Source organism: Stenella coeruleoalba, assembly GCF_951394435.1.
Source record: "Stenella coeruleoalba genome assembly, chromosome: 1".
NCBI lineage: Eukaryota > Metazoa > Chordata > Mammalia > Artiodactyla > Delphinidae > Stenella > Stenella coeruleoalba.
In genome coordinates this window covers 45,678,488-45,691,442 of record NC_137169.1, presented here as the reverse complement: position 1 = coordinate 45,691,442, position 12,955 = coordinate 45,678,488, and the positions used below count along the sequence as shown (strand labels likewise).

General features: G+C 51.0%; 1 protein-coding gene across 1 annotated transcript in view; it reads left to right on the top strand.

Annotated features, from left to right (window-relative positions):
- The window catches only part of DHCR24 (24-dehydrocholesterol reductase), a 33,262-nt gene that overhangs the window by 15,452 nt on the left and 4,855 nt on the right, over positions 1-12,955 (top strand). Inside the window, exons 5-6 of the mRNA XM_079915648.1 lie at positions 1,796-2,059; positions 6,792-6,935. Of these exons, the coding sequence (XP_079771774.1) occupies positions 1,796-2,059; positions 6,792-6,935 (408 nt within the window). The remainder of the gene's footprint in view (positions 1-1,795; positions 2,060-6,791; positions 6,936-12,955) is intronic.

The window sequence follows — 12,955 nt, the reverse complement described above, 5'->3', positions numbered from 1 at the left end:
GTCTGGGTCTGTATCCATAGTAATAACAGAGATTTATGTAGCCTCTGATATGTGTTCAGATACTGTTGTAAATGCCTCATGTATATTAAGGCATTTAATTGTTAAACAACTTTATGAGGTGGGTACTATTATTAGACACATTTTACAGATAGTAAACTAAAGCACAGAGAGGTGAATAAACTTGCCCAAGATCACACAGCTAGTAAATCCCACACGGCTGGGATTCAAACCCAGCTTATCAGGCTCCCAAGTCAATGCCCTTAGCAATTCATGTCACCATACTGTCTTGAAGTCAGGCCCAAGCATCAACATTCTATGCCAGTGGTGAGGTGTAACCAACAGTAATAAGAGGGGCTGTTTTGGAGAAATAAAAGGCAATTCCACGGCCCAAAGTAGGATGCAAACAGTTACGGAGCAGGACAGATTGAAACTTTAAATAAACTCGGATCTCACTGAGCATATCTAAGGAGCCCCTGGGAGGGGAGGAACAGAGTGATCCTTTAGAAGTGAATGTTTCTGAAAGCCACCAGAGTTGTTGGCCTCACAGAGTCCAGGGCAGGACTCCAGGCTTGAGAGCTCTGGTCTGGACGAGATAGACCTCTTTCAGGATTCACACCAGTTCAGCTCGTTTCCCGAAACGCTCGCTGGGCCCTGCCTTCTAACCTGTTTATTATGAGCAGAGAAAGGAGACAGGCATTCATGAATTACTTCCCTTCTCTGAGGTCCCGTTTCCTAATCTGGCAAATGCGTTGTCAGGAGGAGAACGTAGATGCCGTATGTTAAGCTCCTAGCACAGAGCCGGGTGTGCGGCAGACACCTGCTTATTACTGCTATGAGCTGACAGTGTGATCAGGCGGTGGCCCAGATGGGCATCGGGTGGCCCATGTCTGCTGTTGCAGAGACTTCTGCCAGCCTGCTGCAGAGCTCCCCTGCTCCAGCATGGCCCTCACCCCACCACCTCGCTGCACCCACCACACCAGTGCCAAGGGCGTTCAGCGTGAGCAGAGACCACACAGGACTGTCCTCTCCATAAAGCCTGGACAAGGCTAGACTTCTTCACAAGGAGCTTTATTAGAATCAAAGAAGCTGCCTTAGAACAGCCAGATGAAAAGTTGTTTGTCTCCAAGACAAATACCAAAACAAGAAAATCATGAGGTTAGAAGGAGGATCGCTGGATCAGGTGTCAGGCGGCCTTGCCTGAGCCCGACATTGCTGCACTGAATTGGGGGGAAGCCTTGGGTGAGCCATTGTCACCTCTTGGAGCCTCCCTCTCCTTACCCATTCAAGCAGGAACGTTAATGCTCTCCCTGGACTGTGGTTGGGGAGGGGCGGATTCACAGCTAATGGAATGGAAAAGGCTTTGTAAGTTTCAGTAATGGCCCATTTTAATGTCCCCTGGCTACCTTGACCCTCATTAAGGGTTCATCTCTCTCTAGCCTGGCCTGGGACCCCTGGCCCTTGGTCCCTCATTTTAGAACTCTGGGCAGAGCTGGTCCTGGCCTCTTCCTGGGTAGCCTGTGGTCCAGGGGCTGTGCCCAGGTGGAGGAGAGAGGAGGCACTCTCCCTGAGCATCCCTGATACAGAGGACAGTGTAAGGTCAAATGTCATGCTGAAGCTGCAGGGGGAGGACTGAGGCCCAGAAAGTGCAGTTGCGAGGTCCTTGTTCAGGTTGACACAGATAGTGCCAGGACAGGGATTTAGCCCAGGCCCCGGGTCCTCTGCGCCCCACTGATGACTCGCTGCAGCGCGGGGTTTGGGGGTCAAACATTCAGCATGTGTCCACTCCGCCCCACAGTCGGAAAACTCGGACCTGTTCTACGCTGTGCCCTGGTCCTGCGGGACCCTGGGCTTCCTGGTGGCCGCCGAAATCCGCATCATCCCCGCCAAGAAGTACGTCAAGCTGCGGTTTGAGCCGGTGTGCGGCCTGGAGGCCATCTGTGACAGGTTCACCCGTGAGTCCCAGCGGCAGGAGAACCACTTCGTGGAAGGGCTGCTCTACTCCCTGGAGGAAGCTGTAATCATGACGGGTGTCATGACGGATGAGGCCGAGCCTGGCAAGGTAGGCCCGGAGGAGGAGGGCCTGGATGGGCTGGGATAGAGCCTGATTTCCCACCCTAACCCTGGCAGCCACGCTCTTTGAGGCTGCGACCTGGGTCAGCCCACCTGGGCAGCAGGATCTGTAGTCCGCCGTCTTAGGCTGTGACCAAAGTATCCATTTACTCTGCCCCTACCATCTGCCAGGTAACGTGTGTGTCTCTTGATAGGCGTAATCTTTGATCCTCACAGTAACCCCATTTTATAGATGAAGAAACCAAGGCTCCAAGAGGCCATGTAAACTTCCACAAGACGACAAAGCCAAGATTTGAGTAATTGATTTGATGCCTCAGATTCACACCCCTTCAGCGTACGCTGTGTAATGTTTAATAGCCGTTCTTTCTCCATTGAGAAAGGATCTGTGCTTATTATGGGAGGCTTGGAAAGTGTACCGAAGTAAAAGGAAGGAAGAGGCTCCACCTATAAATATGACCCAGTCCGGCTCTTGCTAATGTGTTTGATAGATTTATTTCCTCTCCTTTCGATGCACAGAGGTTTTTAAAGCTTTTACAAAAGTAGTACAACAATGTTGAAATATATAAAGAAAAAGTTAAAGTGCATCTCTTCACCCAAGCATGCTCCCAGGGTAACCACTTGTAACGCTGCACTCTTCAAGGCCTGTGCGTGTGCGTGCGCGTGTACGCGTGTGTACATGCCCGTGCCCTCGTTTTATCCCGTGCTTTCTGTTGTTGCCTGTAATTAGCCTAACTCATTGCTTCCCGATGAGCATTTATTTTGCTTAAAATGTTTTGCTCTTACAAATAATATTGCATTGAAGAGTCTCTCGCATCTATCCTTGCCCTCTTGTACATGCATTTCTGTAGGATTGAGTCCAAAAAAAGGAATGCCTGACCCAGGGGTTTGAATATATTAAATATTGATAGACATGACCAGTGACCCGCCAGAAATGTGTGCTTCTGTCCACTTCCAGCGACGCAGTGGTGTGTGAGAATACCTTTCCCCCACGTTCTTGCCAGTGCTGGATAGCATCACTCTTTCATTTTTGCCAATCTGATAGGGTTAAAAATAGTAGCTCGTCTTATTTTGCAGTTCTCAGGTACTTTCAAGGTTACCATCTCTTTGCACAGTGTTTCGGTTTGTTTGTCTTCAGCTGTGATCACCAGTTCAAATTTGTAGTTTCTGGTTTAGTGCGATAAGCATTTCTACATATCGTTACATTACCTTCATGTTTAATGACCGCAGAAACATTGCAGTGAGCAAATGCCCTATCCTCTACTAAACCACTGCCCCATAGTTGGAAATTAAAGTGGCACCCTGGTTTTCATTATTTTAATTAATGTAGCAGTGGACATCTTTTGTCTATAATTTGAATAATACCTTCACGTAGAATTAGTACAACAAAGGATAGGCACTTTTAAGGCTCTTGATCTATCCCTATATACTTAAAGCATTTTAAAATCCAAAAGGACTCAAAAATCATCTGATACAATTCCCTCTCCAAACAAGGAACGGAGGCCCAGAAGGGGAAAGAGGCTCCTCTGAAGACCCACGGCAAGCATGGGGCAGATTTAAGTTTGGGTCTCTGACTCCTGGTTGGGTGTTTATTTCCCGCCATACCAGCTTCTAGAATTTGTCATCATCTGCAGACTTTGATCGAGCACCATTCTTTATGGGACACTAGTGAGCACTGGAGGATGGAGATCCTGGAGGAGTGGGGCTTCAGACACTGAGCCCAAATGTTCTGGTGTCCCCGGGCCCTGGCTCTGCCTGAGCTCAGGTCGGGCCAAAGGCCAGGCAGTGTGTCACTCTGAACCTAGTCACCCGGCAAGGAGGCCTCGTCCAGAGGTTTTCCACCTCGTCTGAGATGTTCCTCTGGAGGCTGCCAGTGGTGATAAGCTAAGGGCCGGGACCAAGGGGTATCACCACCCCCTTTGTACTGAAAGTCATCTCTTTGATGTATTAGGTACCACCTAAGGTTGCAGTTGGGCAAAAGGGATTGTACAGCTTTTAAATCGTTTGAACACTCTGACCAGTTCCCTTATTTCCCAGGAAGACCAAGGTTTTCCCCAGAGGCTTGCCTGGTATCGGTGGCAGAGGGGCCGGGCCTCGGGCCATAGACTTTTGCAAAGTGTTCCCATGATGCCGGATGAGAACGGGGCCTGGGGCGGGGGGAGAGTGATGGGTGCCAGAGGCATGTGCGTGTTTCATCTGAAGAGCATTTCTCCCAAACATGCCTGTTCGGCAGGCTGCTCGGGCGTTTGTCCCTGCGTGCCCAGGCACTGTCCGCCCTGGGGGAAGGCAGCCACCCCCGTTTTACAGGGGAGCCCAGAGATAGGAAGTGGCTTGTTATCTAAGTGCCTGGGCTGGAACTGGAACTCCTGCCGCCTCTTGGCTGCCACGGCCGCCGTGTGCCCCAGGAGAGACGTACCATCCAGGTTCTTTATCATGTCCTGGGCTTCTCTGGCACAAAGAGTTACCGATGAGTCCACGAACACCAGGAGTGCAGGTACCCCCGAGTCTCGGGTTCATCACGCAGCTGGTGCCTCTGCCGGTGTGTGACCAGGTCCACCTGGGGTTAGATCAAGCTGCTCTGTTCCTGTTGGATCTGACTCCCCTTTGCATTCGCAGGTGGAGGCCAGCCTATGGTGACTTCTGCCCTGCCCCGCACTTTCCACGCTCTAACTGACTTGGACAGGCAGGCTCTTTAGCCCGGTTCCTGGTACTTTGTGGCCTGGTTTCCCCACTGCAGAGTGGCCTAGCAGCAGAGTGGCCTGCACACAGCGGTGACCCCCAGATGGGCTGCAAGTGTTGGCTGCCAGAGGTGGAGGGCAGAGGTTGCCTGGCTCCAGGGTGGAGGGAGCTGCCGAGGGGCTGGGTGCAGTGAGAGGGCCGGGAACTGAATACTGTGCCCCTGCTGTGGGCAGGCCCTGTGCTCGGCTCTTCCTGCCTTATCTCTTGTAGTCTCTCTAACCATTTCGCCTGTACTGAAAATGAGGCTCAGAGAGGCTAAATAACCTGCCAGGGTCAGCCTAGTGCATTATAAGTGGAGACAGCAGATCAGTAAACAGTAGGCACACGGCAGTCCCATTTATATAAATCTGTGTGTGTGTGAAAATAAAACCTAATGAATACACATCGGTTTTTAGTAGTTCCCTCTGGAGGGTGAGGCTGCAGGGGCATCTCTCAGGTTATACATTACTGCAGTGTCTGAAGTTTTCACAAGGAGCGTACGTTGCTTTTAGAATCAGGAAAAAAATTAATAGTTTTTTTTTTTTTTTTTATAATGCCCACATTCCAGAACCCACCATTCAAGGTTCTCTGCCGTCCGCCTTGGCCTTCTTTTGCAACATGGAATGTGCTTGAGTCCTTGCCTCTTGCCAGCCTTGTGACCTCGGGTAGTCCCTTCAACCTTGATGATTCTTTCTCCTGGTTAGTGAAGCAGGGACAGCCCTGCTGTGCAAGGTCGTGGAGGAGATAAAGAAGGAATGTGTGCAAGGTCATGGAAGAGATAATGAATGTATGCAAAGTCATGGAGGGGACAAAGAGTGAATACTCGGGTGCTGGTCCTGCCTCCCTGGAGTGTGGGCGCTTAGCCCGTGCTGTGATTATCCTCCAGCCACCCTGGGCTTGCTTACTTCTTGCCTCTGCTCCTGTCTTTCCCTCCCTGATGGTCCCCTGGCAACATTCTACCTCTCCTACGCGGCCTCCACTCTCTGCTTCCTCCTGTCCCTTTGCTGGGTGTGATCTCACCTGCCCCATAAAACTCGGGTGCCTCTCCCACCCCAAGAGAAGCTGGTATGACATGGGCCCGAGCGTCTGCAGTGTGTGTGTATGTAATTTCTAATAGTCACAGAGATCTCCCACAAAGTGTTTATTTTTATTGCCATTTTACACATGAAGAAACAAGCTCAGAGTGTCCTGCGCCAGGTCACACAGCTAGTGGGTGACAGCCAGGGTCTGGCCTCAGCCGCCCAACCTGAAGCCCATGACCCTTCCGGGTTGCTGCCCTGCCTGTCTCAAAAGCATCGGCCCACAGTTCCTTTCATGGGTGAGGAAGCTGAGGCTCAGAGAAGCTAAGTCATCCCAGGGCACACAGTAGATAGAGTCCTGAACCATTTAGGGCTGAAGAAAACACCAGCTAAATATATGATTTAGGCTTGGAGACCACGGGGCCCAGTGCCAGGGAAGACGGTAGCTTTTCTGTGAGCTTCCTCCGTTGATGGTGGCTGCGTGGGGGGGAGCGCTGTGGCCAGAGGATGTGGAGCTTGGTCCAGGGCAGCAGGGAGAGCAATGTGGTCAGTTAGTGCTGTCGGCTGTGGGACCCAGTGGGGAGGATGACCCACGCGCCGTGTTCGTGCCGACGCTGGCCTCGTGGGAGGGAGGTGGGGAGGAACACGCCTGTATGGAGCGCTGCACTGTGGCCGACGGCGACAGACATCGGCACTTCAGTTCTCTCACCGAGGAGGAGTAGCAGGCTGAGCTCTCGAGCCTGTCAGGAGTTCGCTGTTGGGCCCAGGGCTCACCACTTAACCTCTGTGAGCTTCTGCTCTCTCTGCTAGAGAATGCCGGCTCTGCTTAGTAACCTCGCCCGGCTTTCAAGAGCCTCCAAGGCAATACTAGACATGAAAGAGCTCTGGAGAGGCCAGGAGTGCTGAACAGAAGCCGGGTATCACTGTTACGCCCCGATGGCTTTGGGGCTTGCCTGTGGCCTGACACAGTGCCCTCTGTCATTGCAGCTGAATAGCATTGGCAACTACTACAAGCCCTGGTTCTTCAAGCACGTGGAGAACTACCTGAAGACAAAGCGCGAGGGCCTGGAGTACATCCCCTTGAGACACTACTACCACCGCCACACGCGCAGCATCTTCTGGGAGCTCCAGGTGAGGCTAGGATTTCCTGGTAGTCCTGGCTCCTGGCCAGGCTGGCAACCAGGATGGTTTCCCCTCCCTTGGGGGAAAAGAGTGGCTTTGTCCTAGGGACCAGAACAGCCTCTTACCCAGCAGCACAGTGCTTCCTTCTTCAGGAGCAGCCCCCTTGCCTTAAAGCAGCGGGCTCTCCCCACACACCTGCCTGTGCCAGAAGGTGGGGCGCGGGGCCCCGTGCTTCGGGGAGCACAGACCTGTTCTGTCCTTGAGGAGCTGTAGCCCAGCCGAGCAGACAGACTGCGGCCTGAGAAGAGGAAGTGGCTGGTCCTGCCCAGGGCTGGAGGTAGCTGTCAAGCGTGGCCTTGACGTGTGAGCAGGAATTTGCTGTTGTGTGATGAGCGATGGGGAACATTGACATTTTAAATAAGTGGCCAGGGAAGGCCTCTCAGGAGATGCCTTGTGAGCGGGACCTGAACATAGGGAGGACACGCCAGGCAGAGGAGGAGCCAGAGCACAGGTCCTCAGATGGGCTGAGTGGGTAGCTTTTTATTTCTTTTTTTTAATTGAAGTGAAAACATAAAATCAAACATTTTAACGCGTACAGTTCAGTGGTATTTTGGTACATTCATGATGTTGTGTGTCCACTATATCTAGTTTCAAAATATTTTCATCGCCCTAAGAGGAAATCCTGCACCCGTTAAGCAGTTACTCCCCATTCCCTTTCCCCAGACTCTGGCAACCATCAGTCTTGCATTCTGTCTCTGTGGATTTACCTATTCTAGACATTTTATTTAAATGGAATCATACACCATGTGGCCTTTTGCGCCCGGCTTCTGTCACTGAGCCTGTTTTCAAGGTTCATCCACGCTGTAGCGTGTATCAGCACATCATTCCTTTTCGTGGCTGAAGAATTCTCCATCGTGTGGCTGGACCACAGTTTGTTTTTCCACTCACCTGCTGGTGGACGTTTGAGTTGTTTCCACCTGTCGGCATTGTGAACGGTGCTGCTGCAAACATTCACGTACAAGAATTTGTTTGGGTACTAGTTTTCAGTTTTGGAGGATACACGCCTAGGAGTGGAACTGCTGGGTCGTGTGATGATTCCGTGTGTAACCTATTGAGGAACCGCCAGACGTTTTCCATGGTGGCTGAGCCATTTTATATTCTCAACAGCAGCATGTGTAGGTTCCAGTTTCTCTACATTCTCGCCAGCACTTGTTGTTTTCTGGTTTTTTGCGATAGCTATCCTAGTGGGTAAGAAGTGGAATCGCACTGTGATTTTGATTTGCATTTTCCTAATGACTAGCGATGTTCAGTATCCTTCCATGTGCCTGTTGGCCATTTGGATAGTTCTTGGAGAAGTGTCTGTTCAGATCCTTTGCCCAATTTTAATTGAGTTATTGATCTTTGTTGTTGAGTTGTAAGAGTTCTATATATATTCTGGATATAGACCCTTATCAAATACATGATTTGCAAATACTTCCTCTCAATCTGTAGGTTGTCTTTCACTTCCTTGATAGTGTCTTTTTTTTTTTTTAGATTTTTTTTGATGTGGACCATTCTTAAAGTCTTTATTGAATTTGTTACAGTATTGCTTCTGTTTCGGTTGTTTGGCCGTGAGGCATGTGGGATCTTACTCCCCGACCAGGGATGGAACCCACACCCCCTGTATTGGAAGGTGAAGTCTTAACCACTGGACCGCCAGGGAAGTCCTGACAATGTCTTTTGATTCACAAAAGTTTTTGGTTTTGATGAAGTCCAGTTGACCTATTTTTTCTTTTGTTACTCGTGCTTTTAGTGTCGTATCTAAGAATCCATTGCTAAATCCCAAAGTCACGAAGATTTCTTCCTGCCTTGTCTTCTAAAAGCTTTATGGTTTTAGCTCTTATATGTAGGTTCTTGATCCATTAAAGTTAAGTTTTGTATATGGTGTGAAGTGGGGGTCCAGCTCCATTCTTTTGCATCACAGCAAGGTGCAGGTTGTCACAGCAAGGCTGCGTGTTTCTGAAGACAGCAAGAAGGCCCTTGAGCTAGACCTATGGTGGAGAATGCTGTCAGAGAGCAGCCATGGCCTAGATCATGTGGTTCCTTGTAGGTCGGGGAGGACTTTATGTTTTACCTTGTGTGGTAAGGAAGCCAGTGGAGGACTTGGTGCAGAAAAGTGACGTGACCTGATGTTTGTTTTAAAAGGATAATTTTGACAGCTAGGTGGAGAGTGGATGGGGTGGAGGTGGCAGGAGTGGGAGAGCGGAAGAAAGAAGATTGTGTCGTCCGGGGTGGTAGCGGTGGAGGAGGAAAGGGGTCTCAGATCTGGGAGGTGCTGTGAAGGTTGAACCAACCAACGGGATTTCCCACAGATTGCCCTTGGGTGTGATTCCAAGGTTAGGGACCCAAGCAACTGGGTGACCCCAGGTGCCATTGACTGCTATGGACAACATGGGGGAGGGGTCTGGGAAGGAAAATCAGAAGTTTGGTTTGGGACATGTCAGCGTGAGATGCTTTTCAGACATCCAGGTGGGACGTTGAGTGGGCAGCTGGCACATATGTCAGATCTTCAGGGCAGAGGTCGAAGAAATCCATATCACTGTGGGTGTCATCAGCAGAGAAATGTTAATTAACACCGTGAGACTAGATGAGTGAGGGAGGTTAGAGAAGAGAAGTCCCAGAGCCAAGCCCTGCAAGTTGAGGGAGGAGGAAGCAGCCAGGAGAGGAGAAGACGCCGTCAGCCCGAGGGGAGGAGAAACCCAGGAGGACTGGCATCCCGGAAGCTACCTGAGGACAGCGTGTCAAGAAGGAAGATGAACAGCTGTGTCAAATGCCCCTGCGTGAGATGACGACAAAGCATCGACCCCTGGTCTTAGTCGTGAGAAGGTCACTCATGACCTTGAGCCATGGGGCTGAAAGCCTGATGTGGGTTCGAGAGAAAACAGAGACAGGGAAGTGGAGACAGTGAAAATGGAAATCTGAGAAGGCTCAGTATAAGGGAAAGCAGAAAAGTAGGGTGGGAGCCAGAGGGGGATGCAGGATCGAGAGGAAATATTTTGTGTGATTGTTTTATTTTTTATTTTGATTTTTTTTTTTGGCTGCGCCGCACGGCACATGGGATCTTAGTTCCCCAACCAGGGATCAAACCCGTGCCCCCTGCAATGGAAGTGCAGAGTGTTAACCACTGGACCGCCAGGGAAGTCCATGTGTGACTTTCAAGAAGGGAGAGGTTACCGCATGTTGACGTGCTGGCAGTGCAGGGGAGAGGGTGTGCTCGCAGGGTGAACCTTGAGGATGGATGGATCCTGTGCTCAGGTGGAGAGGTTGCCTTTAGGTGAGAGCACGGAGATTCACCCACTGGACAGGAGGGAGGAAGTGTTAATGGAACAGTTGCTACAAACAGGAGGACCGTTTGGTGGTGGGAGGGTGTGGGAGTTCTTCTGTTTTCTCAGTGAGATAGGAAGCAAGGATTTTAGCTGAGATGAGGGGTGAGGGGTTGTTGAAGGACTGAGGAGAGAGGAGATGGGAAATTGTCCCTTGGAGAGTGGGAATGAATTAACTGGGGAAATGTCATAGGATTGGTGGGCAGCACTGGGCCTGCCAAAGATTCATGACGAGTTTACAGTGAGACCAGCGCTGGTGGTTGTGGATTTTCACACGTTCAGCTCTGTGGACGGGGTACAGCATAGGGAGAAAGTTAGATTTAACCATGGTTGAGGTTTTGCAAATGAGTATGACAAGTGGGGCAGGGGTGGAAAAGCCAGGACATGATCAGGATGAAATCCAAGCCAGCTGAGGCAGGGCAGTGAGGATGTGCGGGGCTGAAGGGACTCATATGGTGGCCTGGGTGCCCCTTGGGGTGAAGAATTGACGTCAGAGCACTGGAGGGCATGGGCAGCAGGAAGGAGAGTTAGTGATGGATGGCCAGAGGGCGAACGCTTGGAGTTGAAACTATGGAGATGCCAAATGAAGAATGTTGCCTACCATCCAGTTCTGCAGGAATGAAGTCATGAGGCCTTGCCGTCAACACCCCCTGAAAGGAATTCAGGGCAAAGGTCAGTAATGAGGCACTCTGTGCTATGGGAAAACTGGCAGATAAAGACAGCCTTCAGATAGGTAGATATCTTGAGGAGAAAATTTTATGAACCCAAATTCTTGGATCTTCCCATACTTAGAAAAGTACCAAAACCATTAAGAAGACGGCTGTGCCTCATAACTAGCAACAACCTTCGAGCGAGACCAGTGCCTGATTACATGTACGCTTCGCCAAAATCCCATACATACTGCTCTGGCCTTTACCTCTTCGGAACGGTTTCTCAGAGCTGTTGGAGAGCGGGTCTCCCAGGCTATAGTCGGTGAGACACTGAATAAACTCAGCTCACAGCTCTGACGTGCTTTTTCTTTTTCCAAGTCAGCAGAGGCAATGAATACAGACAATAGGACAGCATCGAGAGGTCAGCAAACTTTCTTAAAGGGCCAAACAGCAAAAGCTTTAGGTTCTGCGGGTCATACGTCCTGTCACAGCTGCTCAGCGCTGCCCTTGTAGCGCAGAAGCAGCCACAGGCAGTGCACAAACAAACGTGCATGGCTGTGCTCCAGCGATACTATGTATAAACACAGGCAGGGGCCAGATGTGGCCAGCAGGCTGGATCCGCTTGCAGACCGACTCCCACGGGCTGTAGTTCGTCATCCCCTGCTCTGGAGTGTGACATGAGAGTCAGGGCAGAGGCCAGGTGGAAGGTGAGATCGCTGGAGGACAGAGAGGAGGCTGGGGCGTGGGAGAGATCATAGAGGTGGATATTAAATCACATCAGTGATAAGATGAGTGTTGAAGAAGGTGGTAGTGATCTGGGAACGAGGGAGATGATGGGGGTGGAGATGATGGGCAGGTGGCTGCAAAGCTGCTGAGGGTTTTCAGGGAATGGGAGGGGCAGAGACCTAGAAGCAGTAATGAGGAGCCCACCTCACCTCCGTCTACCCCAGAGGGTCATGGAGAGAAAATGATACCACCTCGGAGGGCTGCAGGGGCCAGCCAGGTACGAGCTAAGAGCAAGGAGAGGACACGATGGTCGAGAGAAGAGCTTGAGGATGGAGGGGGGTTGCTGTTTAGACCATGAGAGAGCACAGGGGAGGGGTTTGGAAGATGGGGGGACAGTGGCCAGTGGGGTCAGGGTAAAAGACATTGCATTGCTGTAGCACATCAAGGGTGCTAGTGGGAGGCACCCAAAAGTCCACCGTGACTGAGATAAATAGGGATGTCAGGCATGAAGGAATTACACCTGGTGGTCTCCTAGGAGGAGGTGTCGGGTCACTTCTAATCGTGGGCTAGGTCTCTCAGGCAGGATGTGACGGGGCAGTGGTAAGGGATGGAGGAGTGGGCAGCAGAGGCTTCATCAAGGCCTGGGGAGCTCTGGGCTTCCCCCATCCCTGTTAGTCCTCCTTTGAGCAGTGTCCAGGCCCAGAACGTTTGGTGGAAAGTTTTGCCAAAGGCAGAAGACCCCCGAGTCCCTCTTTATCCCTGCCAGGAGCAGTGTTAAGGATGTGGGAGGTGTGGTTTTGTCAAGAGCAGGGATATTTAAGAGACAGGAAAGGAAAGAGGGGCCAGCAATTAACATGAATCACTCCTTACATGTTAGTTCTTAGGCCAGACACTTTACATGCATTCTCTCCGTCTTCCTAACAGCCCTGTGAGGGTAGGTCCTAGTGCTGTTTCCACTTAACAGATGAAGAAACTGGTTTAGGTTATCCAGAGTAACACAACTCAGTAAGAGATAAGAGTGTATTGGTTATCTATTGCTGCATAATGAATTAACCCCAAATTGTGAGGATTAAAACAACTGCCCAGTTTCGAGGCTCAGGGATTGGAGAGCGATGATGTGGGTGTTTCTGGCTCGGGCTGCAGTCAGGTGTCGGCAGGGCTGGTGTGCTGGAGGCTCTAGTAGGGCTGGAGAATCTGCTTCCTGGAAGGGTCCCTCACGTGGCTGTTGACAAGAGGCCTCCGTGCCTTGCCACCTGGGCTGCTCAAGTGTCCTCACAGCAGGGCAGCTGGC